General features: G+C 40.4%; 1 protein-coding gene across 1 annotated transcript; it reads right to left on the bottom strand.

Annotated features, from left to right (window-relative positions):
• Nucleotides 1–27880, bottom strand: LOC122160796 (testis development related protein). Its single transcript, XM_042819689.1, has 4 exons — nucleotides 27770–27880; nucleotides 15964–16023; nucleotides 5870–5973; nucleotides 1–3238 (listed from the first exon to the last, which is right to left on the bottom strand). Exons 1-4 carry the CDS (start codon nucleotides 27878–27880, stop codon nucleotides 2893–2895), a joined length of 621 nt encoding a protein of 206 aa, XP_042675623.1. The 3' UTR covers nucleotides 1–2892.

Here is a 27880-nt window from a genome sequence, read left to right on the forward strand (position 1 = left end):
TTTCAGTTCAAACTAAATCTTTATTCATATGGAAAATACTATTTTTCTTTCTGCAAATGATGCTAATAAATAAAAATACTCCAAAAACTTTGCTTAGAGTTAAGTGACTACTTACAGCCACACAAAGCTTTTAATTCCCGTTAAAACCACGCCAACAATCATGCAGATTGGCTACGAGAAAGCAATATAAACTATATTTTATTTTGTGCAATCTTATTATACAATCTCAATGCTATCTTCTTCTAAATCATTTCACATAGATTGAAATGCAATTTCAGAACAAATATTGAGGGACATATTCTACACTTATTCCACATATGGAGCCGTGTATAGTTTGAGCCCATAAATGTAAATGTAGTTAAGCATCTAAAGAAGGTAAAAGAAAAGAGGACCCCATTCTGAGAATTCAGACAAGTTTAAAAACACAAGAAAAGAAAAGCTCACACCAGTGAGTTCTCAAGACAAATAACATCAAATCATAACAATAAATTATATTAAATTTAATAATGTTCATCCTTAAAACGTTTTTGTTTTTTTTTTCTGAGGAAATATCACTTAGAAAGCACACCAAACCTTCCATCAATAAATCATACCTTAAGTTTACACATCTCGATTTCCCACTCAGATAAATTTTGTTTTCTGCAGACTTCAGCTTCACGAGCATAGTCCTTATCATAACTTTAAAAACAAATCAAAATATTTTGCAGTTAAGCTGTGCATCAAACACATCATCAAGGTGAGAAACAGGCACTTGACAGTATAATGTGCAAGGCAAAATCTTTACTGGTCACAGTATAAATAGTTTCTTCAGGAGGGAAATTAAAAGCTCTCAGCCCACCTTGGAGAGTAAAATCCCAAGGGCTGCCAGCAGATCTCCTTCTGGTCTTTTAGGTCAGCACCAACAACCAAACTCAACACCAGCTCATGCCTTTGGCTTAGAGGGTATTCCATTAACTATAAAATGCAGCATACTTTACCCCAGAACCCTAATGCTTTCCTATAATTAACCTCAGCATATGCACTTGCCAAAGGCAAATAACAGAGTTTATTCACAGACTAAATAACTCAATATAAATGCTAACTCTTTCTCCTCTGTATTTTTTAATATATAATGCCAATTTATAATACATTTGCCAGTTACAAGATCCTGTTTTGTAGCACAAAACACTGATGCTGTTCTATGCAAAATTAAGAACAATATCTTTTAACATCCTATTAAACTCAACCAAAAAAAAAAAGACAAAAATCCATTTTGTTACGTCTCTCCAGGCTCACCTCAACAGGAAACTCCAAAGAATACCTATGCAGGAACCATAAGGCAGAAAATGTTACATGAATTGGAAGAGTGAGGAGAAAGAGAGCACTGAGAAAGGAATAATGTGGCAGTAAGAGAAAAAAGGTACAAGCTTAGAAGAAGACTGCATGCATCCCTTTTCACAAGCATAAGCTTCTTGCAAAAATACGTTTACAGGATATCTATTAAATATAAAGATATACATTTCCTTGTAAAAATGCTGATTTTCTCTCAAATACTAACCTGACCTTCCTTTTGTACTGGCCACATTGCTAGACAGTCAACACTGCTTTTCAGTTCAGTTACACCAGTTTTACAAACAGGACAGAAAAGGCTTCTGTTCATGTCTGCCATGAAACTTTTGGTTTGATCTGTTTTCCATGGATGTTAAAAGTAGTGTTTATATAGGTTTATATAGAAATGAAATGGAGACCAACTTTGGATCTGACATTGGCTGCACTGCTGATGAGAGACAATATGCTAGAAAGAGGCACTTTAAGTATTCTATGTACATTTCAAATCTCCAGATTAACACTTCGCCCTCTTTTACCAAAACTGAAAGTATCAGTAGCAAATAAGACAGAGCTTTGTAGCAAAAATGCTTCAGAAACTGCATGCATGCACAGCCTTGTGATGGCTCAGTTGTCTTGAAAATGCCAGTCCATTTCAATCACTGCTTATGGAGGGAAGGATGAGGGGCAATCAACAAATTGTACAAAACAAAGTTGTTTGTAGAACAGGGACCAGCTACTGTAAAAAGGAAATAATTTATCCTTCCATAAGAAGCGACTTATCCACAGATTCAGGACTCTGCATACTGAACACTGAGATCTTTCACTCTACCCACTGCCACTTTCCAAATTCACAGTCATTTCTATTTTTGGCATGGCATGCATCTTAAAAACTGACAAGTTCAGCTTTGTCAAACAACATTCAGTACAAAAAGCTCTGGAAGACCCATTCGACCTGACTACTGGTGAAGTTCCCGTGACTGAACAAATTACACTGGAGTCATATTTTCCCATTTCACACAAAGCACATTGTGACAGTTGAGCATCTTCTGTGCACAAGCTGAAGCATATGCTGAGGCTGAAGATTTGGAAAACAGTCTACTAAGTATAAGCATCCTTCCTGCAAGCTACACATCAGTACTCTTATTTTAAAAGGGACAGCATCAAAACTGAAATTTTGAGTGACCCTCAAATACCAGGAAAAAAAAAACACACAGGACCTCAAGCTAGTGGAAGTTCCTACGTAAGGCAGTCAAATTTACAATCAGTGTATACATTCACTAAGGAATTACTCTTTTTTCTTTTTTTTTTTGGTAAAACCAACAATCAAACAAACCACAGAGTCTGAATGTGAAATATAGGCACAAAATAGATTCTCTACTTTTTTTTTTTAGTGTGGAAAACATAGCTATTTAACAATGTAATAAGAAAATTTACTATCAGGTGAGCAAAAATTTGTAACAATTGGAATAAAACAAAGTACTGTATAAAGGTGCAATATTGAGCAGATTGGATTTTGGTTTAAACACACAAGTAAATCATGGAACCTTTCTCTTCTTACGTACAAAGTATTTCACATCACCAGCATCATTCCAGTTCTTCCCAGTTGTCAGTAAGGTTACCTTTGCTCTGACGTCTAATACTAACCAGCTTTCCAGCTGATTTGATACTCCACCTGGAACTGTTTCCTGAGCTGGCCAGGTTCGTGTACTTTGTGGAGCCTTTGGTTTCATCTTCCCAGCCTGACCAGGCTGAATAGTCACTTAAAGCAGTTGCTGCATCGCTGGCAGAATCAGCAGCAGTAATCTGTGGTGGTTCCCAGCCCTCAATCTCATCTGGTTTCCTAGACTGGACATTCTGCTTTATCACCAAACTGTCCCAAAAACCTGGCTTCTTTTCTGACTTCATTTCTTCCTTTAATTTTAGGTTTGTTCTAGAAAATAACAACGATTAGGTGATGAATTTCTTCATTTAACAAGGCACTTAACAGTTATTAATAACATTCAATTAAATAATTATGTTTTACAGGAGCGAATGCTTTTATCCAACAGAACCGAAGCACCTTGAATTTTACCCAAAGCTAGCTCTGCATCTTCACTAAGAAGTCAGTTGCTGTTCTATGACAGCACATCCATCATTGTCATCTTCAGGAAAAATACCTTCCTGTAGGTATAAGGACTGCAGGTATCTGGACTGAGTATCACAATTTATGATAATAGAACTCCCCACTCTTAACACGTGAGCACGGGCCTTATGAGGAGTGACTGAGGGAGCTGGGATTGTTCAGTCTGGAGATGAGGAGGCTCAGTGGCGACCTCATCACTCTCCAGAACCACCTACAAGGAGGTGGTGGTGAGGTGGGGGTCGGCCTCTTCTCCCCTGAAACTAGCGATAGGACTAGAGGGAATGGCCTCAAGTTGTGCCGGGTGCATTCAGGTTGGTTATTAGGAAAAGAGGGTCAGGTGCTGGAATGGGCTGCCCAGGGGTGAGTCACCATCCCATGAGGTGTTCAAGAAATGCCTGGATGTTGTACGGAGGGCCATGGTTCAGTAGGGAAATACTGGGGGTAGGTGGCTGGACTGGATGGTTTTGGAGGTCTTTTCCAACCTTGGTGATTCTATGGTTCTATGAACTGGAAGTGCCTCTGGAAATGTATGGAGCATTTTAGCTTGCATTACAACAATTTAGGACATTCATCAAAACAAATCCCAAACCCAGCACTAGGACAGCAGAAGTATTATGAAGGTATTTTGTCTACCATTAGCTTTAAACACCCACTCAGTACTTTCCTCAGTTTCATATTCCTGCTACCACCTTTGCAGTTACACATTATATCCTAAAACATTTTAAATACAGTATTAGGACTTCATAGAGACCAGTACTTTTTTTTTTCCCCTCAAAGATATGCACAGTAGTTTGAAAACAGTTGTTTCATTTTTCTGAGAAGAAATTCCAAAATTACCCTCCCAAAAATGAGAAAAAAACCCCTTTGTGTGTAATACATACAAATAATCTCTCAGAGACATTTAAAAGGCTAGTTATGCTAATACATTTCTCATATTAAGAAGAATTATTTTGTATATGCAGTGAGTAGCATTTGAAGTACAAAAGGTACAAAATGTCAAATGTCCATGAATAAGTTTATGTACAAGGTTATAGGTGTAACCAAAAAACAGAACGCAAAAGACTGAATACTGGTGGTGAAACACACAATCTTCATGGTTCAGTGAGCTAAGAAGAATACTGAAAGCATTATCCACTACTAGCATACAAATTAGCCACAAATAAAACACCCACTGAAATACTATGAATATTTCTATTAAAAGATTTTTTTCCCATGAACAAAAGCTTAGCTTAAGGAGTTCAGTGCTATCATATTTTAGTGGAAGCAACGGAACCAATACCTTTAAAAGGGCTTTTCCTTCAGTGAACTTAACATTTGTAGAATTGTCAACTTGTTAAGGCCAGGCACAGACTCCAATCACTATTCTTATATTTTGTGCCTACAGCACTTGAAAAGTTGTGTGCTTACTTAAAAGTTACGTAGAAGTCGTGGCACGTGGTTACAGGAAAACACCCCAGACATAAAATACATGCATATAGAAATAATCATAGGGCACTACAAACCTCCTTTCCTATTTACTGTAACAGTCTTCATACTGCCTCCACTCTCTTCACTGGTTTATTTCATTTCTACTTTCTGCATAAATTGCATAGGATCCTTGAAGCAACCTTAGCATCTTAATACCAAGAAAACTGTATGGAAACTAGAACTGGGAACTTACTGAAGAGGCTCAAAATGACATGGAAATATATGTATTTTAAATATGTGCACATGCATACACACACATATGCATTTATATGCACATAAATACACAAACATACTGAAATGCATCTTTTTTGATGCCAATTGGAAACAAAACATACGATGGCAGGTCTTAGCAAAACCTTTATGTGGCTGGAGCTGGTGAATGGCACATTTCCTCCTGTTCATGACCAATGTAATCAGGCAATGTATGGATGTAAACTCTACACGTTGCTGTAATAGCAAAACAGTCAGCCCTGGGAAGAGGTCTCTCTGTTCAGACAAGGGCCGTAGCCACAACACAGTACAGAACTGCCCTGTGAGCATTTCAGCTTCAAAAGGGAAGATCTGCAGAACCTGACACAGCTACATCACTTAGCATTCACAGGTGCAGACAAGACTTCATAAAAGGAAGTAAAGCATGTTAAAGAAGCTAAGCTCAACTGTAAATAAATCGGTAAGAGAAAAGAGGTCACAGATGACTCTTACTCAGAAACCTTTACACAGCTGAATTCCCTCTTCTTCCTGACATGCCTAAATAGGTTATCAACAGTACCATCCTTTCCTAGCACAGCATGCTTTACGAGTGTTTAACTTACAATGAATAGCTCTGAAATGCACATAAACCTTTCTCTGTGATTTAACTTCCAGGAGCTGAACACTACTGCTTTTCAGCCTCTTCCTTCAATGTTTTGCAGAGCTATTTTCTGTTCCAGTTTGTGTATTTTTACAGCAGATAGAACAATCAGATTAACTCACCCTTTGGATTTTGGAGACTTGCATCCGGCCAGCAATTGCTGTTCATCATCTTTATTGAACATAGATGTCACTTCCTTCCAACCCCGGAAACTTGCACCTTGAACCTATGCAGAGAAGTAAACATACTCATAGATGTGCATTACAGAATTTAAGCAGAGCGCGTGCCAGCTCTGACTGCTTAGGTGGCTGATGGGCAGCCACAGTCCCACTTCTCTCGTGCCATGCAGCTGGGAGCACGGAGGCTCTCTCTCTCCTTTTGAGAAAGACTACATTGGGTGACTGCAGACAGAGCTGTTTCCTGCTGAGTAAAGAGCACAAAACCTTGCTGGTCAGCAGGAGCTGAGAAATGATGTCGAAAAGTGCAGCTGGGCTCCTGGGTGCTCTCCTGCAGCCAAGAGCTGCTGGCTGCATGTTCATCTATCATACATAAGAAGGGTGACAAAGGGAATCTATGCAGGGAGACATGGGAAATCTAGGCAGCTGAGCAAACACTTTCAAGTGGTTTCAGAAGACAGAACTGAAATGAGCAGTCATTGCTAGAAGGGACCACAACAGGCAGGACATGGAATTATGAAACTCCTTAGATTTTACCTGCTTTGCACAATTGTTCCTGTTTTTAAACTCACCCAGAGTACATCTTATGGCCGTGCAAACAGAAGGGGGTGGTACGTGTGTTGGTTCAGCAGCAAGATGTGACACAGGCACCACTGGGTGCATTACAGTCTGCTCTCTACATTCAGGCCATAAGTTTAACCATCCCAGCAAAAAGATTTCCAACAGTATTGAGGGTTTAAATCCCTCTCCCTCAAAGAAAAAGTTACGGCTTGTTTTTCTTTTGGTAATATGTTTAGTGACTATAAAATGCAAACACACATGCCTAACAGAACATAGAAGTTGCTTGTCATTTCTTGCAGTCTAGCAAGGATGGCACAGTCTATTATTGATAACCTGATTACATTGAAAATACAATGCATTATGAAATACATAAACAATCAAAAGAAAATTGTAGTGTCAACATAAGTGAAGGCTAATTCATCACCTATTATTACACTTTGTTCTTTCTGCAGAACTCACTGGTACAAATTAGTATAAATTTGACATTTTAAGCAATTACAGATGATAGCTGTTATGCCCCCATAGGTGTTAAAAGATGCATGATAATATCCCCTATGAATTGAGTGCAAATCAGGTAGGAAAACACAAATACTGCCAACATCCCTGTTTGCAGAAAACCACAACTTCCACAGTTTAGGAGAGTCAGTGCTCTTCCCGCTATATGTCAGCCATGGAGTATTTCCATCTCTTGCTCTCCTGTCTGTGTTTCTTACCCACCTCCATACTCACTCCTGAACAATCCCAGATACTAAGGGCCAGCAGACAGAGCAGGCCACTTGAGGACTACCAGGAAGATCTTACCTAGACTTTCTGTCCACTCCATTTCATTTTGCTGGGATACAAACAGGGATCCAGATTTAAGCACAGCTCTGGGGACCTCTGAAGAGAGAAGGCTGAGCAAGAAGGGGACAGATTCTTTAGCAAGGTCTGTGGTGAAAGAACAAGGGGAAATGTATTCAAGCTTAAAGATGATAGATTTAGGTAAGATATAAGGAAAAAGTCTTTTACAGTGAAGGCAGTGAGGCACTGGAATAGGTTGCCCAGAGATGTGGTAGATGCCCTATCCCTGGAAACTTTCAAGATGAGGCTGGATCGGGCCCTGGGCAACCTGATCTTGCTGTGGTGTCCCTGCTCACTGCAGGGCAGTTGGACTAGATGGCCTTCAGAGGTCCCTTTCAACTCTAAGGATTCTATAGCTCTCCTTGCTCTCACCTGTGGGATATGGACATACCAGGCACATACCAAGAAGACTGCGTTCACCATAATCCAGTGCTCTGTTACTGCTCTGCCCACTTCTTCCCAAACCAACACCTGATCTTACCAAAAGCCACAGGCTTCCTCATAGCTCCATAAGAAAAGCAATTGCTTCTATATATGTATTTTTTTCCACCATTAGAACAAAGTGTGTACAGATTATAAGAAAACTCTCATACACAAACAAATGCTATTTTAATTATGTTACAAATACATAGACAGCTAACTTCAGCTTTCCATCCCTGTGGCAGACTAGCCTTACATATGCTGCAAACAACTGGTACTGGCAATAGCATCAGACAAAACCAGGCAAGCCACGGATGGTGCCTTCAGATACCTTACCTCTCCATGCCTAGTCCTTGCACCAAAGCTAGGAGCCTCTGCAAGCAATATTTAATGCTTGGAAATGCCATGGTGTAAACAGAGGTCTAATATTCAGTCCTAGCCTTTAAAGGCCCAGCCCTGTCAGCTTTTTCTGTTGTTCTGTTAAATGCATTAACGAGTTTAACACGAGGATTTTGTTACTGTGTTTTAGATTCCTGTCACTGCAATGCAGGTCATCTACAATAAATATCCCAAAAATGGGACTCTCCAAGATGTTAGATCTTGAAGTAGCCTTTCTCTTCTGCTACCTTACTCAGGCTCTCCCATTTCAAGCCTCTATGGGCAGGAACCTTTGCTAACAACTCTTACTGCCTTAATCCTTTAGGCTTGATAAATGACTCCATAGCTCTCAGTGGTCTAACTTAGACATACGCCTGTCTATCTTCAAAAATAATGGTTCATCAAACGTAATAACCTGCAGATGAAACAATGAAAATAAAAGAACCATCTCATTACAGTTTTCAGACAGAAATCTAATGCAGAGAGGCAACTGGCCTAACTTAAATTGTATGTGCCTTTAAAGAACAGCGCTGACAAAAGGCCATTTGGAGAGAAGCAGCTATGCACGCCTATGTTTAATGTAGAAAGGGTATACCTTTACACACATACCTCTTCTTTTCATCTAGAAAATTATGCATATCTCACTGATACAACTCCAACCTTTGCTGCATTGTTTTGGACACTCAAGTAATCCTACGTCTAAAAGAAAATTAAAAAAGAAAAAAGACCAAACCCTTTTTGTAATAAAATCCTGTTAATATCTAGACACATATTTTCCACATTTTTACCTTTGGATATTTTTACATCTAATTTCATGAAGCTTGATGCAGATCTGCCGATGACTTCAAGAACAGTTATTAGAAGAAGCCCATTCAATGTCAGCAGAGGCCATACGCAGGTCTCTAGATAAAAATGTATAGAAGGCTGGCTGCTGGTTCTACCTGTGTGTAAATCAGTAACTACATATACTACATTGTACTATTCCTTCAGCACAGAATCATATCACAGAATCATAGAGTGGCCTGGGTTGAAAAGGACCACAATGCTCATCTAGTTCCAACCCCCTGCTATGTGCAGGGTCGCCAATCACCAGACCAGGCTGCCCAGAGCCACATCCAGCCTGGCCCTGAATGCCTCCAGGGATGGGGCATCCACAACCTCCTGTGCAACCTGTTCCAGTGTGTCACCACCCTCTGGGTGAAAAACTTCCTCCCAATATCTAACCTAAACCTCCCCGTCTCAGTTTAAAACCATTCCCCCTTGTCCTATCACTATCCACCCTCATAAACAGCCATTCCCCCTCCTGTTTATACACTCCCTTCAAGTTCTGGAAGGCCACAATGAGGTCTCCCTGGAGCCTTCTCTTCTCCAAGCTAAACAAGCCCAGTTCCCTCAACCTTTCCTCATAGGAGAGGTGCTCCAGCCCTCTGATCATCTTAGTGGACCTCCTCTGGATCTGTTCCAAGAGCTCCACATCCTTCCTGTACTGGGGGCCCCAGGCCTGGATGCAGTGCTGCAGATGGGGCCTCACAAGAGCCGAGTAGAGGGGGACAATCACCTCCCTGTCCCTGCTGGCCACCCCTTTGTTAATGCAGCCCAGAACACAGTTGGCCTCCTGGGCTGTGAGCACACACTGCTGGCTCATGTTCAGCTTCTTGTCCACCAGGACCCCCAAGTCCTTCGCAGGGCTGCTCTCCAGGAGCTCTTCCCCTAGTTTGTATGAATACCTGGGATTGCATCCTGCACTTCGCCGTATTGAACCTCGTTAGGTTTTCAGGGACCTGCTTCTCCAGCCTGCCCAGGTCCCTCTCTGCATGGCTTCCCTCCAATGTATTGTCTGGCTCAGCTTGGTGTCACCTGCAAACTTGCTGAGGATGCACTCGATGCCATCGTCTGTGTCGCTGATGAAGATGCTGCAGAGCACCGGTCCCAAGACCGACCCCTGAGGGACACCGCTTGTGACCGGCCTCCACTCTGACACAGAACCATTGATCACAACTCTTTGGCTGCGTCCAGCCAGCCAGTTCCTAATCCATCAAACAGTCCATCCTTCAAATCCACACCTCTCCAATTCAGAGAGACCATGCCAATGGCCTTGCAGAATTTCAGGCAGATGACATCCACCACCCTTCCCTTCCCCCTCCACCAAAGCTGTCACTCCATTCTTTAAGACCACCAGAATGAAGTATGCCTATACAGTTAACTTTTAAGATATACTTCCATCACTTAATTTCTAGCCGCTGAACTACTGAGACTGTGATCTTTCTTTTTGATCATGAGTGTCATGTATCTGCCATGTACTTAAAAGATTCCCTAACACAGCAAGATGTGTTTGCTTAACCTAGAAGTAAGTATGACTCCCAGTGCAGCTGGAGTCATTACAACTGTATCTGCTAGTAGGTACAATTCAGTGAAGAGATCCTGAAGTCACCACTCTCCAAAACCTTGAGTCTGACACGCAGCAGTTTCAACTACTTTGCAAAGTTATGCAATATATGAAAATAAACTACTGATACAGTCTTTGAGCCACTAAGCCACTTGTAGAAGTTCTGTATTTCATTTTTGTGATGTAACAGTCTACACAAAGCTCAAAAGTACTACTCCTAAAGTTTTCAGATAAGTCCACATTTATAACTGACTAGTTCATATTCACAAACTTTTAAAGTACTTTTTCCGTGCATCAATGGAAAAAGAAATAATTCAGTATCCAAAGTTCAAAGAACCACAGAGTCCATGTGGCTGGAAGAGACCTTTGGAGGTATCTATCCACACACACTGCTCGAAGCAGGGACGCTCAGAGCAGCTTACCCAGGACTGCGTCCAGTTGGAACCAGAACATCTCCACAGGGGGAGACTCTGCAGCCTTTCTGGACAGCCTGTTCAGGACTTCACCACATTCATGGTGAAAACATATTTTGTTCTCATTAAATGGAATTTCTTCTTCTCACTTTGAGCCCACTGCCTCCTGCCCATTCACTGGTCACCACTGATAAGAGTCAGGTTCCATCTTCTCAATATTCTCTGTGCTTCTGAAGTACCTGCAGAAGCCTTTCATTGTTGCTCTTTATTTCCGTCACCAGATTTAACTCTAAGTGGGTTCTGGCTTTCCTAACGTCATCCCTGCATGCTTAGAGAGTGTCTTTATGTTCCCCTTCCATCTCTTGACCTTGCATTCACCTTCCATATGTTTCTACATATTCTTGGTTTTGTTTTTTTTCCAGAAACATCTTGCTCATTCACACAGGTCTCCCGTCACCTCTGCCTGCTTCCCTGGTTGGCAGGACAGACTATTCTTAAGCTCATAGGAGAAGATTTCAGAAAATCAAAGCTGATACCACTGGAAAAGAACTGAGTATACAGTCAAAACTCCAGGTTTAAAACAAAACAAAAACTTGAAAACAAAAGATAAGTGAAGGACCCAAAGGGGACTGCTAAGAAAAACAGATTACAACTAACAGCTAGTCTTGTAACTTCAAAAGTTAGAAGGGCTAAGCCTCTAGTAGACCAAGTCGGATGCCACAGTCTACTGTTTTTCGAAAATGCCCATGAGAAGCAAAGCAGAAACATCTCAAGATGTCATTTCAGCGCTGTGTGAAATAGGATCAGAGGCTGCTCTCATGCTAGCTTGACTGTGAGAGCATGGGGTACTCCCATCATAACAGCCATAACATACTTTCCCCCTAACATCCATTTTAGGTCTTGAAAATCTGCATCACAATGCTCTGTGCAATCACCTAAAAGGATCAGTAGAAGTGAAATGTAGATTAATCTATCAACAGGCAGACTACTGAAAAACCATCATCTTCTTCCCCTGCCTTCCGTAGTGTTAATTCCAGCTTATGAAGAACTCCCTCTACGCTGAAAAAGCAGCCATTTAATTAGTGTATCTTCTGACATGGGAGTACAAGCAGCCACTTCCAGAACATCATGTAAAGGATACAGTCTGTCCATCCCTAGTCCAACTGCCTGCAATTTTTTCCCTCCTCACTGCTATTGCCTCCGCTCTGCCTTTGCCAAACCTTTAGTATTGGTGCCCATCTGTCAGACAGATTCCTGGGGAGAACTTTCACACGATGGCAGATCAGACACTGCTGCTGTAAAGGGCAGATCCAGTTCATTACCTACTGACATTTATACCTCCTTCCTTATCCCATGGTTTTGTACCCCTGTGATACTGTGGAAGATCAGATGAAATTACTAAGTAAGCAGAACACTAAGTCATTTGTTTTTTGCGTTCTTTTGGTTAACGATAAGAATCAGCTCAATAAAAGATGTCAGAGTCAGATAGTCACTAAACAACATAGAGGTTAGGGGCAACAGAACATTTTTTTGTAGCAGAAATTACTATATGAATTCTAGCAATAAAAATTGCAGCCATCTTCCCTCCACAGAGCCTTGTAGGTGGCTTCCCTGAACTCACCCCCGTAATCTCAACCCTTTAGGAAGGTTTTTCTGTTTCGCTGCCCATATTGATCCAAGTGAATTAGCTACATATAAACTACATACACTGATTTTGTTCCATCTTTAGACAAAAAAAAAAAAAAAAAGGGAACAAACATCTATCAATAGTTAACTTGATATGTAAAGTACACCAGAAAGGGTCAGGTCCCCTTATTTGGAAGTCTCCTGTAAACTTGAGAAGTATCACTGCAAATAAACTACTTTAAATATACCAGTTTTCACTACACCAACAAATTCAGATGATTGACATGACCCTCTGTTTCCCATACTAAGTAGACAGGCAATGAGTAATAAATGAGCCATCAGAGTCTACTGGGAAACAGCAAAGCATCGCTGAGATGACTTTTCAGTTGATTTTATTGTCACAGGTACGCAGTTCATAATTAGAGCTCCACATTATGTTAAGAAGGTTCATGAAAAATTAGGCTATAATGTGACGAATGAGGAATACTAACAGTTATATACCAAAGAAGTAGAACACTCCTAAAAGTAAACAGTATGTTGCAGAAACATATATATGCACATATAGATGAACACATACTAAAGAAGATGACTACACTTAACTGAAAATAGTTAATTGTACATGAATGCTGCATTATGGTGGGGAGGAGATAAGCATAGTCTCAATCAAGTTGAAGAACAACAGTAAGGATTTGGGACATACATTAGAGGTATATGATAAATAGTTAACATTTCAAAGTGAATGATTCAAGTATGTTTGAACATCACTCTGACTAAAACTACTGCTTCATGAATGGGTAGTAGCACTTGCAATATATTCTCATTAGAGTTTTCTACTTCTTGACTGCTAACCAGCAGGGCTCCGGGGAACAGAAGTCACTCTCTGTGGGCTACAAGAAACCACATAACAAGAGTCTTAGCAACCAAAAAGAGCAATTCTGTGCTCCGTATACCTGCAGTGAGAATCAGCATGTTCAGTGCTGTTGTGTAGTTAAGCAGCTAATCCCTAAAAAGCCTCAACTCAGCATGTATGAAATGAGATTTCTAGAAATGTATGTTTTGGCCAAGTTTGAGCAGACCGTCACAAGTATTTTCACACAGGATTCACAACTGGTGAATCAAAATCCTCCAGCAATGTAAAAGCACTCCACAAAAAGTGTGCGCAATTTTCTTTTTTAAATGGAAACAAAACCAAATTTTTCCCTCCAACACGACTGAGGAGAAACAACTGTTTGTCCTGCAGCTTTCCTCCCTCCTCTGCCACCCTGTCAAAATAAAAAGCCAGGGAGGAATTTTCCATATAAGTACTTTACAGGTCAATAAAGTTACAACTAAGTGTTTTATAATAAAAAATGTCAATCGGCTTTAACTAAAGAAGTCCTGTTCCCACATTATAGGAAGCCTATTCATAACACGCAAGAATCCAAACAACGAAGAATTCAAAATGAAAAAACCAAGCCCCCTCCAAATTTGTTTCCCAGCTATCAAAGCATTTTTGGGAAGGATCTCAACTTTCTTGGTGTGCAGACCAACGATTACTTTTGGAGAGAAACTCCAGAATTTGGCCCTACTAGACTTCCCAACACCTCTAGTACCATTGCTAAGATAATGTACCTTGTTCCTCCAAACTATTTGTCTCTTCAAAAGGTGGCCTGGTAACAATTGCAGGTGATGCCTCTGCTGTGCTTCTAATGCTGAAGTTCAATGCTGAGCTCTGTTCACTGAGATGAGCTTAGCTGAAGCCAAAGAGTGATGTGCAATGGGTTTCAGCTTCTGCCTCTCCCAGTGTACCACTAGGGATTTCACAGCTCCTCCAATGGAGATGCCACATGGCTTTCTGACCAGCTGTACCTGACTTCTAGGTGAAACAGGAAAAGGGAACTGGAAAACTCCAGCATTGAACCCAGCTTGTTCTCAGTGCAGGGTGGGCAACTTCTTGCATGAGCACAATGTAAGCTCATTCTGCAGCCTATAGCTTCAGCCACTAGGACCAGCTCCTGCTTGTGCACCTTCAGATCCAGGTCAAAGGCTTTTCTGTCAGAATGGCAATGAGGATTGGCCTAAAACTTCAGCTTTAAGGGCTGTCCTTAAAGGCTATTTCCCTAAAGGGCAGGCATACCAAATCAGGATCCCTTTTCTTGAACAACTCCATTGTTCTTCATTATACTGTTTCTACATGGAGACTCATTCATGAAACACATCCACTGAAAAGGCCACACATATAAAAAGCCTTCTATATTAAGGATTTTGGAACTCATGGGATACCACTTTACTGACAGCTCCTAAGACAGAAGAACCAAATAAAACTCAGAAGTGCTTTCAGAAACAACAATAAAGAAAAATAAGATGAGAAGGATAAGGAGCGGTTTTAGTGAATTACTTTTTTAAGACAAGGGGATTTTATTTTACAACAGAAAAATACCGCAGCTCAGTGGTTTGCCCTGGGGCCTTTTTTTCCCCTGAAACCAAAACACACAGTTAGCAAGTCTTCCTGAATGACTAAGAAATGGACAAAAAAAGCTTCAATATAAAACAAAGAGATGTCAAGATTCTTTTCCTAAACATTTATCATCTGACATAAAAAACATACCAGTTTAGGTATCCAGAAGGAGGAATACATTTTTTTTTCTAAAAAGCAGAAAGATATAGCATAACTGCACTGCTATTTTCAGTGAAAATCATGCTGCATCTCAAGTAGAACAAAAAAGAAGTAAGAGAGGCAGATGTTCAGTTTATACATGTTAATGTGAAGTATCCTATTACGCTAATGACACTGTTTTTAAATGCTTTTCTCTATACCTGTGGAATTTCAAAACAAGCTCTAGCATATCACAGTGACTTCCAGTTCTTTCATCTTCTAGCACTGTAGTTGAAGACCATTAAAGATATTCTTGGACACATATCAAGGTAAAAAAATATATTACTCAATGCCAACTTTCCATAAAGAGATACAAGATAAAGTCCTTGTGGTCACAGAGCCAGCTGAGTTACACATTTAATGCAACAGATATAAAAATCTCTCCCAGTGATCATATTTTCAGCACAGGTAATATTCAGTTCTTCTTTACTTTAGATTGCCCTTCAGTTAATTCCTGTGGATTCTTATTTTCTTTTCAATATATATATGCTTTAATACATACTACATGAAAGAATAAAAATACAGGAACTTTTCTTCCAAAAAATAATTAGAACACTGATTTATTTCCTTGCAACTACTAGGCTGCTAACATTACTTCAATGAGAAATCCATGACACTATGAGGAAGGACCACAAATAATGATAAAACCAACAATAAAGTACATAAATATCCTCCTTAATTCAGGCTGCACACAATAAAAAGCAAAGCTCCTAACACACACAGAGTGAAGTGTATATACATGATATACAACGTGCTACACTTCCAAAGAACAGGTATTTACCTTTGTTGCAAGTTGAGACACTGAAGATGGAACTTCATCATGAAGAAACTGGTCTTTATTCTCCAAAAAGAAAAGAATAAAGATAAAAAAAGGCTCGTGGTCAGTTCAGTTGGACAATCAGCAGCAATATTTTAGAATACTCATAAATGCTTTTATTCTATTCAAAACATCATTCAAAACACCACAGAACTAAGCAAACATCACAGCTAACGCTGCACCAGGAGCAAAAACACAAAATCAAATCCCTACAAAACCAAAAGCCCCACACCAACCGAAAAGAGAGCCCCAAAAGCCTTATGTCAGAAGGATTTCCACACAACTGAAATTTAAAATTTAACTTGAATCTTAAATTAATAGTTATGGCTGCAGTTTTTTTGTAGATGTTGCTCTATGCAGTGTCCATAGCCTGGAGTAGGCAATGTCCAAAGATTCTCTCCACTTTCACATCAAAAATCACTATATTTCCTCTTCATTACAGACTTTTGCCTGCATTCCTTTCTCTTCTATCTTCAAGATCTCTGATGAAAACCAGAGTACTGACAATGCCAGCAAAGGTAATTTAATAGGGCAGCATTTCTGTCCATCTTTGAATCAAGTTAGTATCTCTGTGCACTCAAGCCAGCTATCAACATGCCCCCCAAGACAGGACAAGTAAGATAAGTACCAGGAACAGTTTACAGGTCAAAGAACAATATGAGAAGTGAACCACAGTATATAAAGAATGGTGGGATTTTCTCATCTTTGTCTATGTTTTAACAAGATACATGTATACATTTTTTGCTCTACGCGTAATTCCAAATACCAGTAGTCTGTAATAGGGACAAAAACCTAAACTCACATAATTTAAGAGCAATTCTAAAAAACAAAACAAACATAAAAAACCCTCACAGAAATTACAGGATAACAGTTTATAGAAAGCCCCTCTGAAGTGACAATTTCACAGAATTCCCAGTAGCTACTTTGGACCCTTTTTTTCTTATGACAGACAACTATCACTTCAAAATCAAATTTGTCCACTCCTATCTTTTTCAACTAAAAGGAAATACTAACAAGTTTATGTGCTCAGGATTTTTTTGTTGTTGTTGTTTATTTTTTAAGGTAACTCCATATAAATAAAACCACACATCTCTACACAAAACGCCCAAAGACCTGTCCCTTTGCTAACAGCATTAGGAAGAGGTGAGAAAGCTTACAAAGAAGTATTAGGTGTATTGAGTCATGAGGGACCCCTGAAGTATCAGCCTCCTCTTGGAGAGGTCACCTTCTCATCCCACACATCCTTTTTTGATTATATTTATTGTAATGTTTCCTAGTTTTCCTAGTAGTTTTCCTAGTAATGTTTCCTAATACAGGCAATCCTTCATACTGTACAAGAGGTGACGAACATTTCTAGAACCAGCATGAAGACCATCCCACTGTACTTCAACAACAACTGTATGTTGGAAACAGTGATTTGCAGACTGCTGGGGCAGAATACAAAGTCAGGAACTTCTATCATCACCAAAAATGAGACTATTGCATGCTGTGACCTCAATAAGTTACTGAACTTCCGCATTTTAGTCAATTTTCCTAATAAAGAATATCATTGTAGATGGGATACTAAAAACTACAAAGTTAACGTCTGTGCAATACTCCAGAATGAAAATTAGTTTTTTCATCCCCATCTTTAAGAGAGAATTGTGGAATCACTGGCAATGTTTTGAACAGGAATGCCACACAGAATTCCAGAGTTAGAGCTAGAGAACTCTCATCCGATTTGTCCAAATTTTTCACCCCAAAGAAAAAGTCAAGTACTAGAAAAGCCTCCAGGAAAAATACGGTAAGAGGAAAAGTGATTTCAACCATCCAGAGCTGTCAGAGCCGCCAGGTACAAAAGCACAATGCTATCTCCAGAACAAACAAGGCACCATTGGTACCTCCCAGAGAAACAACACCTCTCACTTTCATTCTTTCAGCTTTCCAAATATATTAAGAGGGATTATAAAAATATGACAATGCATAAAGAAAAGATGAAAGGGCAAAGGCATACAGCCTCCACCAAGCCAGAGCATACAGAAACAAAAATGCAAAACGACTTTCACAGTGCAAGGTTTTAGGGAAAAGCTGAGGGATGCGGTGAGCATCTCACAGGGCTGGGGAGCCAGATAACAGGCATAGGAAAACAGGAACACCATCTCTGACAAAAGATGTCATTCACAATGACAGTTAAAAAAATAATAAAACTGAACCTTTTCTACTAACTGTGACAAGCAGGGTTGTGTTGTTAATGCATCCACATGTTACTACTCACAGACATAGAATGTGATCCTCATAACCAACAAGCAGTAGCTCTCAGGAGGACACTCATACAGTGGGGGATTGACAGTTCAAAGGCAACACAGAGTAAAATGATACAAAGTATGAAGACAAAAGGATATTAATCCCTCAGAAAAGCAACTGGGGAGAATCCATTGCTCAAAACACATTTTACAGGAGTGGAAGACCCATCAAGAGGCCAAAAGCCCCTGTGCAGGATAGGGCTCTCTGAAGATCTCTAGTGACAGGACAAGGGGGAACAGTTTTAAACTACCAAAGGGGACATTTAGTTTAGATGTTAGGTAGAAATTAATACTCAGAGGCACTGGCACAGCTGCCCAGAGAAGCTATGGATGCCCCATCCCTGCAGGTACTCAAGGCCAGGTTGGATGGGGCCCTGGACAGCCTGAGCTGTTGGGCGGCAACCCAGCCCATGGCAGGAGGATTGGAACTATATGGTCTTTAAGGCCCCTTCCAATCCAAGCCATTCTATGATTCTAAGAGATCTAAGAGATGAAGAGTTGGTCAACTGTGATGCATATCTGACATCCATCTGTACATCCTAGGTGCTTTCAGTAACTTGTGACTGACACCAAGGAGGTTTCAACTAACCAACACTACTAGGTTTGAATTTATCAGTCTCAGGCAGACATGATTTCTATACATTTATTGGAAAACTTGTGGCTAGGGAAAGTAGAGGAAAGCAAGGCAGGAAAAAAGCATGCTCCACAGCAGCCACAGCATTCACTGACTCACATGGCCGGGGAAGAACCTGCGCACTGGGTGACAAGAAAAGTGACAGGGCCTGGAGCACTATGAGGAAGGTCTGAAAAGAGACAGGAAGGCACATACAGCCCACCTTCATCTGCTATCTGGGGAATCATTTTTTTCCCCCTTCTACAGATACAGTCTACTTTAATCACTGATCAGGGACCAAAGAACCTACAATTTCAATTTTTTTCTTTTATTCTCCTCTAAGGGGACAAACACAGCTATTTGTAAAAAGTGAAGATACACTTGCTTTATCATGCTGCATAAGAAACACCGACATTTACACATTATCCCAGTTTACTTCAGTCTAAGAGGCTTACAGTTACTTTAACTTAAAAGAAAAACATGGAGTACATTATAGCATTTAGTAATGAAACAGGCACCTAAATACTAAGGCAAGCGGGAAATGCTGATCAACATGAATAGCCTTTCAGTTCTGGCACGAGAATGTTGGTATGCACTGTGTGTTTTCGTAAGGAAACAAGTGCCCTTTTGTTGGACATGCTGCAAACCATAGGGTACTCAAGGGATTAATTCAACTAGCACATAAACCTTTTTGTACAGAGATCAAAACTGTAATCTACTTCCCTCAGCTTCCTTTGTGGTAAAGTAATTAATTAGTCCCTTTAGATCATTCAGTCCACGATGAGAAACACTGGACACCAAAGAGTTAAGGCAAATGCTATCATCAAGTTGCCCTCTGTGTCTTTCTCCTGCTCTAGTACATTAAATGGCATATTATCGATTTTCTCTACTCAGTTATGGAGCCTTCCTATCACACATACACTGGTTGTCAAAGTAGAACGCACCTAAGAAAAACTGGCTATTTTAGGAATAAGTCTTTTTGGTACAAATTACTGCCCTTCCACTGATCTGTTACATCTCTTCTGCCTACTGCCATGCTTCATCAAGGACTAAGTGGAATTTAACATCTAGGTCATCATGCCTGTAAGTGCAAATTAGATTATGAACCACAGATGAATAACTTAAGTGGAACAAAAAAACAACCACCACCACCTGAGGAGATATTTGCCGTGCAGAAACTGAAAACAACTCCCAGTCCTGCACAAAGCCCCAAAGTAACCCAGAGATAGGAGATGGAGGAGAAAAAATAAAAATTGCTCAGAAGATTATAGACCTCAAAGTTAACCTCCAAAGCTGGAAAGATTCCCAAAACACTGATTACAAACCAAACAGGAGAACAACTCTAGATACACAGCCTGACCGGAGACAGCCAGCTCGCGCTCAGACGAGATCCCGCTGTCAGATCACTATCTTCAATATAGCTAACAAAAGAACCTGCTTCCTTCGGTTTGAGCAGGATTTTGCTATAACATCAAATGAAAGAAATAAAGTCTACAACAGATTAATAAAGCAAAAGTCACTCCGCTTATCTGCTTTTAGATCTGAAACAAAACTAGCACAAAATACACTCCTCACTGGAATAAGGAGAAAGCAGCAGGTAACTTTGGTCTTAGCCTCACATTCTTGATCACACACACATACACTTGGAAAAATCAATGTGTGGATATACGTATGCTTTTCAAATCACCAGCTTGAAGCAACTGTGATCAAACGTAGATGGTAGATGGACACGGCTGGAAAAAAAAACAGACCTGTACCTAATGCTGATGCAAAATGGAACGTGCCCTTCAAGGACACAAGGCCTGCAGTCTGAACAGCCAAGCTTTCATGCAAAGCCAGGTGTTCAACAGATGGAACTCCATGTTGAACTGCGAATTTCCCTTCTCCTTGATAGCAGAGAAGATTAAGTCCAAGACCATTTTAGTCTCATCCATACTTCATCTACTGCTAGGTCTCAGTCGCTCAGTGCTGTTTCCATGTCTATGTTTGTTCAAAACAAGCGAACAAACCAAGCTAACCATGTGAACAGCTGGTGTACACTGAAAACTTATCATTATCACCAATAAAAAATATTAAACTAGGTACTCCCAAAGTCTTTTCACACTCAAGAGGTGTTTGGCATTTTAAACTGGTTTCTCAAAAACTATATAAAGAACATTCTAGTACTCTAAATCACTCTCCAGCATTACAAAAGCATCTCCACTATAACCCAGTTCAGATGCCACAGTGACTGAACAGTGACAGTGACTGCTATCCTGGCAGCCTCCTCTGCCGCTCTGCAGCAAAATGGAAAATAATTTGTTCACAAAGAAAAGGAAAGCTTAAAAATGAATTATGTTAAAGAATGCGCTTTCCTCTTTGAACCTTATACTTTCATCTTACAATTCACCAGACCATGTGCAGAAGAGCTTGCTGCACCTTGCTGCCTTTGAGAAATCCAGGTGACTATTTCAGATACAGCCGACAGCCCATCCAATGTATTCAAAATTGCTTTCATATTCTAGGTCCCCATCTTCTGCAATTAACTATTATCCTCCAGATTGACCGGATGATGAAAAACAGTTTTCCTATTTTTTCGCCGTTTAAAATATTACTAAGGCTGAATCAAAACAAAGATGATGTTTTTTCCATCAGCATTCACAGCTGTCAAAAACTTGTTTAGCATTTTGACAAACTGTTTCATTCAACCATTTCTTCTTCAGTTATTGCTTTGCGTTCTTTTACACTTCAAAATAGAATATCTGAATTATTTCCATATTTTTACTGTCAATCGATACAAACGGCAGGAGTTACTGGAAAAGATTAATTTCCAAATGTAAGTATTTACACAAAAATACTTTCGTAGTTCTGCGTTTTATTGGCATCACAAAAAGAAATCTCAGAGCAGCAGATTCCGATGCTCTGAGTTCTCTCATCACTAACGGAGGTTATCTTATTAATTGCTCACATTATTGTACCTGCCTGTAATAAGAAGTCATTCTAAGACATCTTACTCAGATTTTGCTTTACATAATATTTTAGGAAGAATGTTACTTAACACCTTAAAAATAATTTTAAAAACTGAGCTCATTAAGAATATGCTTTTGCCCAATTTTTAATATTTAAAGGATGCTCCAAGAACTGGAAACAACTATATTAAGAGGGAAATACTATCAATGTCAACACTGAAAATATGGTCGGATAATCAATTTGACTTGAATTGCTTCAATAATGTAAATATTCCAATGAAGTTTTTGATTCTGATGATGTTTCTGATTGAAAATTTCTCTGATGTAATGACTTACCCACACCAGAAGATGATGATAGTTCAAAAGACAGTATCTGACTTATGATTTTTTTTATGGAGTCACGCATGGCATTTGAAGTTAAATTACACATCCCCCAGAAAAAACCTCTTGCATGAGTAATGGTAACATTCTTGTAGAATAGCTTCTGCAAAACAGGTTGAACACTTTATTTTTGGTTACGGTGTTCAACAGCAAACACACCACTTCCTTTTGAGATGCTGCTTTCATCTTCACGTGCAGTGCTACATTCACACTCTAGCCTGGCCCTTCGCAATGAGCTAGAAGAATCATAGCATTGCTCAGGTTGGAAAAGACTTTCAAGATCATCAAGTCAAACCTCAATCTAATCATACCACCATAACTCTAACAACCCTCCACTAAATCATTCCCTGATGATGTCAGGACTGAAAACTGCTCTACCTGGCAAGGGATCCATCTAAATGCTAATAACTCTACAAATCTTATGGATGCTTTTATGTAATCAGACAAAAAGTTTCTACAAAAGCGAGGGAAGAAATCATTTTATTAATTTATTTCAGTAGTAAAGAATTAAGCACATGAAAAACATTAATTCTCTCTCAAAAAGTACTATGTACTAGTTTGTTCATATACTAACTGCATGCAATCTCCACTCTGCTAGGAAAGTATGCTTCTGTTAGCTTTACAAAAGCATATCATGGAATGGTAGAATGGTCAGAACCATTCAGTTCCAACCCCTGTACCATGGGCAGGGCTGCCACCCACCAGACCAGGCTGTCCAGGGCTCCTCCTAACCCAGCCCTGGGATGGGAGCCCAGGGATGCAGCACCCACAGCTTATCTGAGCAGCCTGTGCCAGTGCCTCACCACACTCTGAGTAAGAAGTTCCACTTAAAATTTAACCTAAATCTCCGCTCTTTTAGTTTAAAACCATTCCTATCTTATCACTATATGCCTGTGTAAATAGTCCATCTACCTCTACAAAGATATAGCAAACAGATTAGGGATGATGGATCTCCAGAAATGATTTTGAGAAGAATGGGATTTTTGGATCAGCCAAAAGGAATAATTCCACATGGTGCTTGCAGGGATGCAGACACACAGGGCTGAGGACAAACAGAGGCTGTCTGAGCTAGTAAAGCAGAATTGACTCCAAAGAAGATACAAGTGTTAGAAGTGACAAATGGGCAAGAGGAAGGGGATGTATTGAGAAAAATCTTGAAAGCAAGGCTAGAAATCTGAATGTAAATGTCCTGAAACAAAGGGAAGTCAGCTGAAGAAACTGAACCAGAAAGATAAGGACAACTTAAGCTTATGTCATAAACAACAACAGTAGTATCAGCAAAAAGACACCTCAAGACACCATCAGCTCTCTTCAGGGCTCCATGAAGGCTGAGAAAGAAAAAGGATCGACTGCTGCAGGATGCATGTGACGAAAAAAAAACAGGAAAGGCAAGTCAAGGAAAGCTTCAGGAGAGCTTTTGTTGTCAGTCCTCCCAGGCTGATGTTCAGGAACGACAACAGAACACAGGTGATGGATGTTAGCCAGGAAAATGCCACAAAATGTCAGAAGAATTACTTAGATGACAAAATTGGCTACAACAGAAGAATATGTATAAAGAAATTGTAAAAGTACCACATGCAAAGCCTGAGACACATTTAAGTGGTTAGAAAGTGAAGGAAAGACATTAGCTTGATTAACATTTACTACTTCTTTTTAATTAAAAAATAATCTTATTCAGTGTATTAGTAGAGCATACAAAATGCTGTGCAGCTCCCACCCATTCCTTCAGGGTCTGTCTGAGTTCGGCTCAGCTGAAGATGAAAGCTAGTCCCAAAATTGTACCAGAGATTTAAACATCTTAATTAAAATAGATAACTAAAAATCTGTATACTCAACTTTAAACACGTTCAGTGTGCAAGTCTAAACAAAACTCAGCATTAAACATGTTTTTGCACATATTCCCTGCGAAAATAACCAAAAATACCATCAGAAGGGAACAGGTCAAGAAAGACGAGGGATCCGGAGCATTCAACATGAAAGACAAAGTTGCAAAATATAATACAATTTAGCTGGATACTCATCAGCTGCCCTAATATATAGGCGGATTCCAAAGCTGAGCACCATTTTACGTAAGAGTAGCATGAAATATTGACACATCATTGACATCTCTGAGGCCTGATTAGATTACAGCAGACTTTAATCAAGGAGAATACAGCATGACTGCCAAAACACTGCCTTGCAGAAGTCAAAACCAAACATTTTTCCCATTCCAAAAATATAACTCCAGTTTGAAACATAATGAGTATATTACAAACTGAATGCAGGTTTGGCAAGCATAACTGTACGTTTCAAGCATATTTTGAGAGAGAAACACAAGACATTAATTTCATTTTACACACTTGCACTACTCACACGTATTAAGTTGCCTTCATGCATTAACTGTAACTCTAGTCAATAAAGAACCTTCATTGCATAAATGTAAGATATTTATGCTTTGAAGAGTAAACTAAAATTAACCTTTATGATTCAGCCTAAAACTGTCTGATCTAAAAAAAAAAATAATAATATACAACAATTGTGCACACGTACACAAATCGTTTCAGAATTTACTTGTCTTTCTTATCTCAGGAAACAGCTTACTATTTTAAATAAGTGTTAACAATTCAATATACTTCAACGTATGCAGAAACTTTTGCTAAAAAGTAGCTAGAGACTAGCAGTTCCTCCCACTGCCATTCTCATGCGCTGCAATTTGTTTTTCTTGTGCCTGGGAAAAAAATAAATAAATAAATAAATAAATAAATAAATAAAAAAAATCAAACCACTCTCCATAAAAACAGAACCATCACAATTCTGGGTTTAAGCGAGTGAAACCATGAACCTCTGCAAATCCAAACGTCTGCTTGTGTAAGCCCAGATCAGCCTTCCATATCTAAATAGGATGATTAAAATTTCTGTACAGCCACAAAGGTTTTTTTCTTTTTTAATTCCAGTAGCCTAATTCTTTGTTGCTGTCTGCTCCTGAATGCCCTAATTACTAGGTTCTACAGCGAGAACTCCTTCAATCTTTCCCAGCTTTGAAGAAACTGCATACAGCGGCATAAATCAAACACTACGATGACAGTGAACCTTCCATTTTAGCAACTGGTGTATCAGGAAAGAACCTAGAGGAAATGAAATCTAACAGCAAACTTCTGCCCAAAATCCAATGATGGGCTTTTTTAATCTACTAAAGATCATCCCAATCAATTATTTAAAGCTTAGCCCTCGAGACAGAAAATGAGGGAGCTCTGGATTCTTTTCTTCTCAATAAGAACATTCTTCATCCACAGTTCAGACATTCTGCCCATGACAACTCCAACACAGCAGAGGCAAACTGAGTTTCTCCTGCACAGCTACCATACCAGAACCACATCTTCTCCATTCCATTCCATGGCCCTCCTGCAGCTCAGGACACAGCCACGTAGCACAGCTCACTGCTGAACTCCCTGTACATTGCTGCCCTCCACTCCCTCATGACCCTACTATTAGGAGCAAATGCAGGTTCTGATGAAATGTGAGAAATCACAAAGGCTAAAAGTGAGGCCCTTGAGCCCTATCAGATCTAACAAGTGCATTACGTTACCTCCCACTTTCTTCTTGAGGCCCGCCTGAATCACGTCTCAGAAACACTTGTACCTATGGCTGATCTAGGTGCTACCTTTGATGGATCGTTAGAAACATTAATCAGATGATCATAGTTCTCCATGTATCTATCATTCCTTAAAGCTTAAACAAAATCTTAAATTATTCCTTTAAAAACAGTTTTTCCCAAATTTAAAAATCAAGACTTGAAGCAGAACAAACAACATGAACTGTCTCCAAAGCAGTTTCAGGGCTAACCTATACTAGAGCCCTGCTAACTTTCCAAAACCATTTGTCTTCAAGAATATTTCATTTAGGGTTTCTGAATAATTTATTCTTCCCCTGCCATCTCCTACACCAAAAAGTACATTTTATCCTAGTGCCACAGGTGACAGATATTCTGAGAGCAAGAAGGGAAGTTTATTAAAATTGATGAAAATGGCAAACTATATGCACCTGAAATTGTTGTCAATACCATTTTAACTTGAGATCCCCTCCTAAGGAAATGTAAGCTTATGGTAGTGAAGACAAAGAATGGGACAAAAAAAACACGCACACACACAAAACAAACAAACAAACAAAAAACAACACACCAGATCTCTGTTGCTAAAGTTGAGGAAAAAGTAATATGAGAATTGTAAGGATGAAAGACCAAAAAAACACCTTCTGATCTGGGGAACGCTAGGGTCAGGAGCATCAGAGGGGTCTGGGAGTTCTTGTGTGTAGAGAAGAAGAGCAGGGAACGGTCCCTGCAAAGCATATGGTGACTCTGGATGTTTGTGGTGGGTTTCAGGAGGTAAGTAAGCCTAGGAGGGCTGTAGAGAGCAAATCAGCAGCATAGTGAAAGCAGTACAAATTTCCAAGCATCTGAGGACAGGAACCATGGGAGTAAACGCTACATGTGGTACGAGAAGCTGCAGGAGACATACCCCATATCCAACCCCATAATCCTCTTCATCCCTTGAAAGACTCTTCAAAATAAGTATCTGTTCCTCCTCTTACAAGAAGGTGCCATTTATCCACAGGCATTTTCACATCTGGAGACAGGGCTCTTGTGGTCACAGGGCACAAGAATAGCCAAGATGAGGCTGCACTGAAGATAAGTGCAGTGATTTTAGCTCCTGGGAGAGGGAGTGAATATCTGCTGTGACTAGGGGAGGCTGCTCATCAGCAGTAGCCACGTGTTGACACCCATCACAGCTACCAACCAGAAACTCAACCAGAGATAGGCTGTCCAGATACATGCCAGCTCTTCCAGTAAGACAGGTCCGAGACACTGGGCAGGCAGTGGGGTGGGTGTTTGTAGCCAACCTCGAATACAAATCCCACCAGCCCGCAGCCCTAGGCAGCCACCTGCTTGGGCTGTGCCTAATCCCAGCTTGGTGGCAACGGAAGATCAGATCTGCAAGAAAGCTGAACAGGCTGCTGAACTGGGCTGATGCCGAATCGCTATCGAGTTCTTGAACAGAGTCAGTGAACATTCTTGTAGTTGTTTTGCCCGGTGCTCGACCGATGCCCTTCCTTTCCAATTGTGTTTGTTTGACGACAGCTCATTGGGAAGGTTACTGCTGGAGCGCAACTTACCATTTAACAGTCAGAGCCTTCAATAAGACTGCAGCTATCTACAGCTAACCAACCGCTACGACCAAAAACTCCAGCAGAAGCCACCCTGTCAGAACTTAGCACCGCACACAAACACACGGCCATCCGCAGGCTGCTCGCCCAAGGATGGTCGCGTAATTCACCGCGCCGGGCGAAGCGCTGCCCAGGGCCGGGGCAGAGGCACGGGAAGCAAGGGAGAGCCGTGCAGGAAGAAGAGAGACAGCGAACGAGGACCCCAAACCGCTGACAGCCGCACGCACGGCACCGACACCGGCACCTTCGCCCATCGCGGCGCGCATCCCGGCGTGGAAAACTGATTACTCATGTCGCCGGCAGGAGTGGAGGGGGCCGAACCCCGCGGCCCCCGGCCCCGCTCTTACCTGGGGGGCCGCGAAGGCGGCGGCGGGCGGCGGCGGGCCGCGGGGCCGCGTCTCCTCCTCCTCGGGGGAGTCGTCCAGAAGAACTTTGCTGCTCTTGTTGAGCTTCCACAT

The sequence above is a fragment of the Centrocercus urophasianus genome, unplaced genomic scaffold, assembly GCF_019232065.1.
Source record: "Centrocercus urophasianus isolate 14NV4802_14NV808 unplaced genomic scaffold, USGS_Curo_1.0 seq_10, whole genome shotgun sequence".
NCBI classification, from domain to species: Eukaryota; Metazoa; Chordata; class Aves; order Galliformes; family Phasianidae; genus Centrocercus; species Centrocercus urophasianus.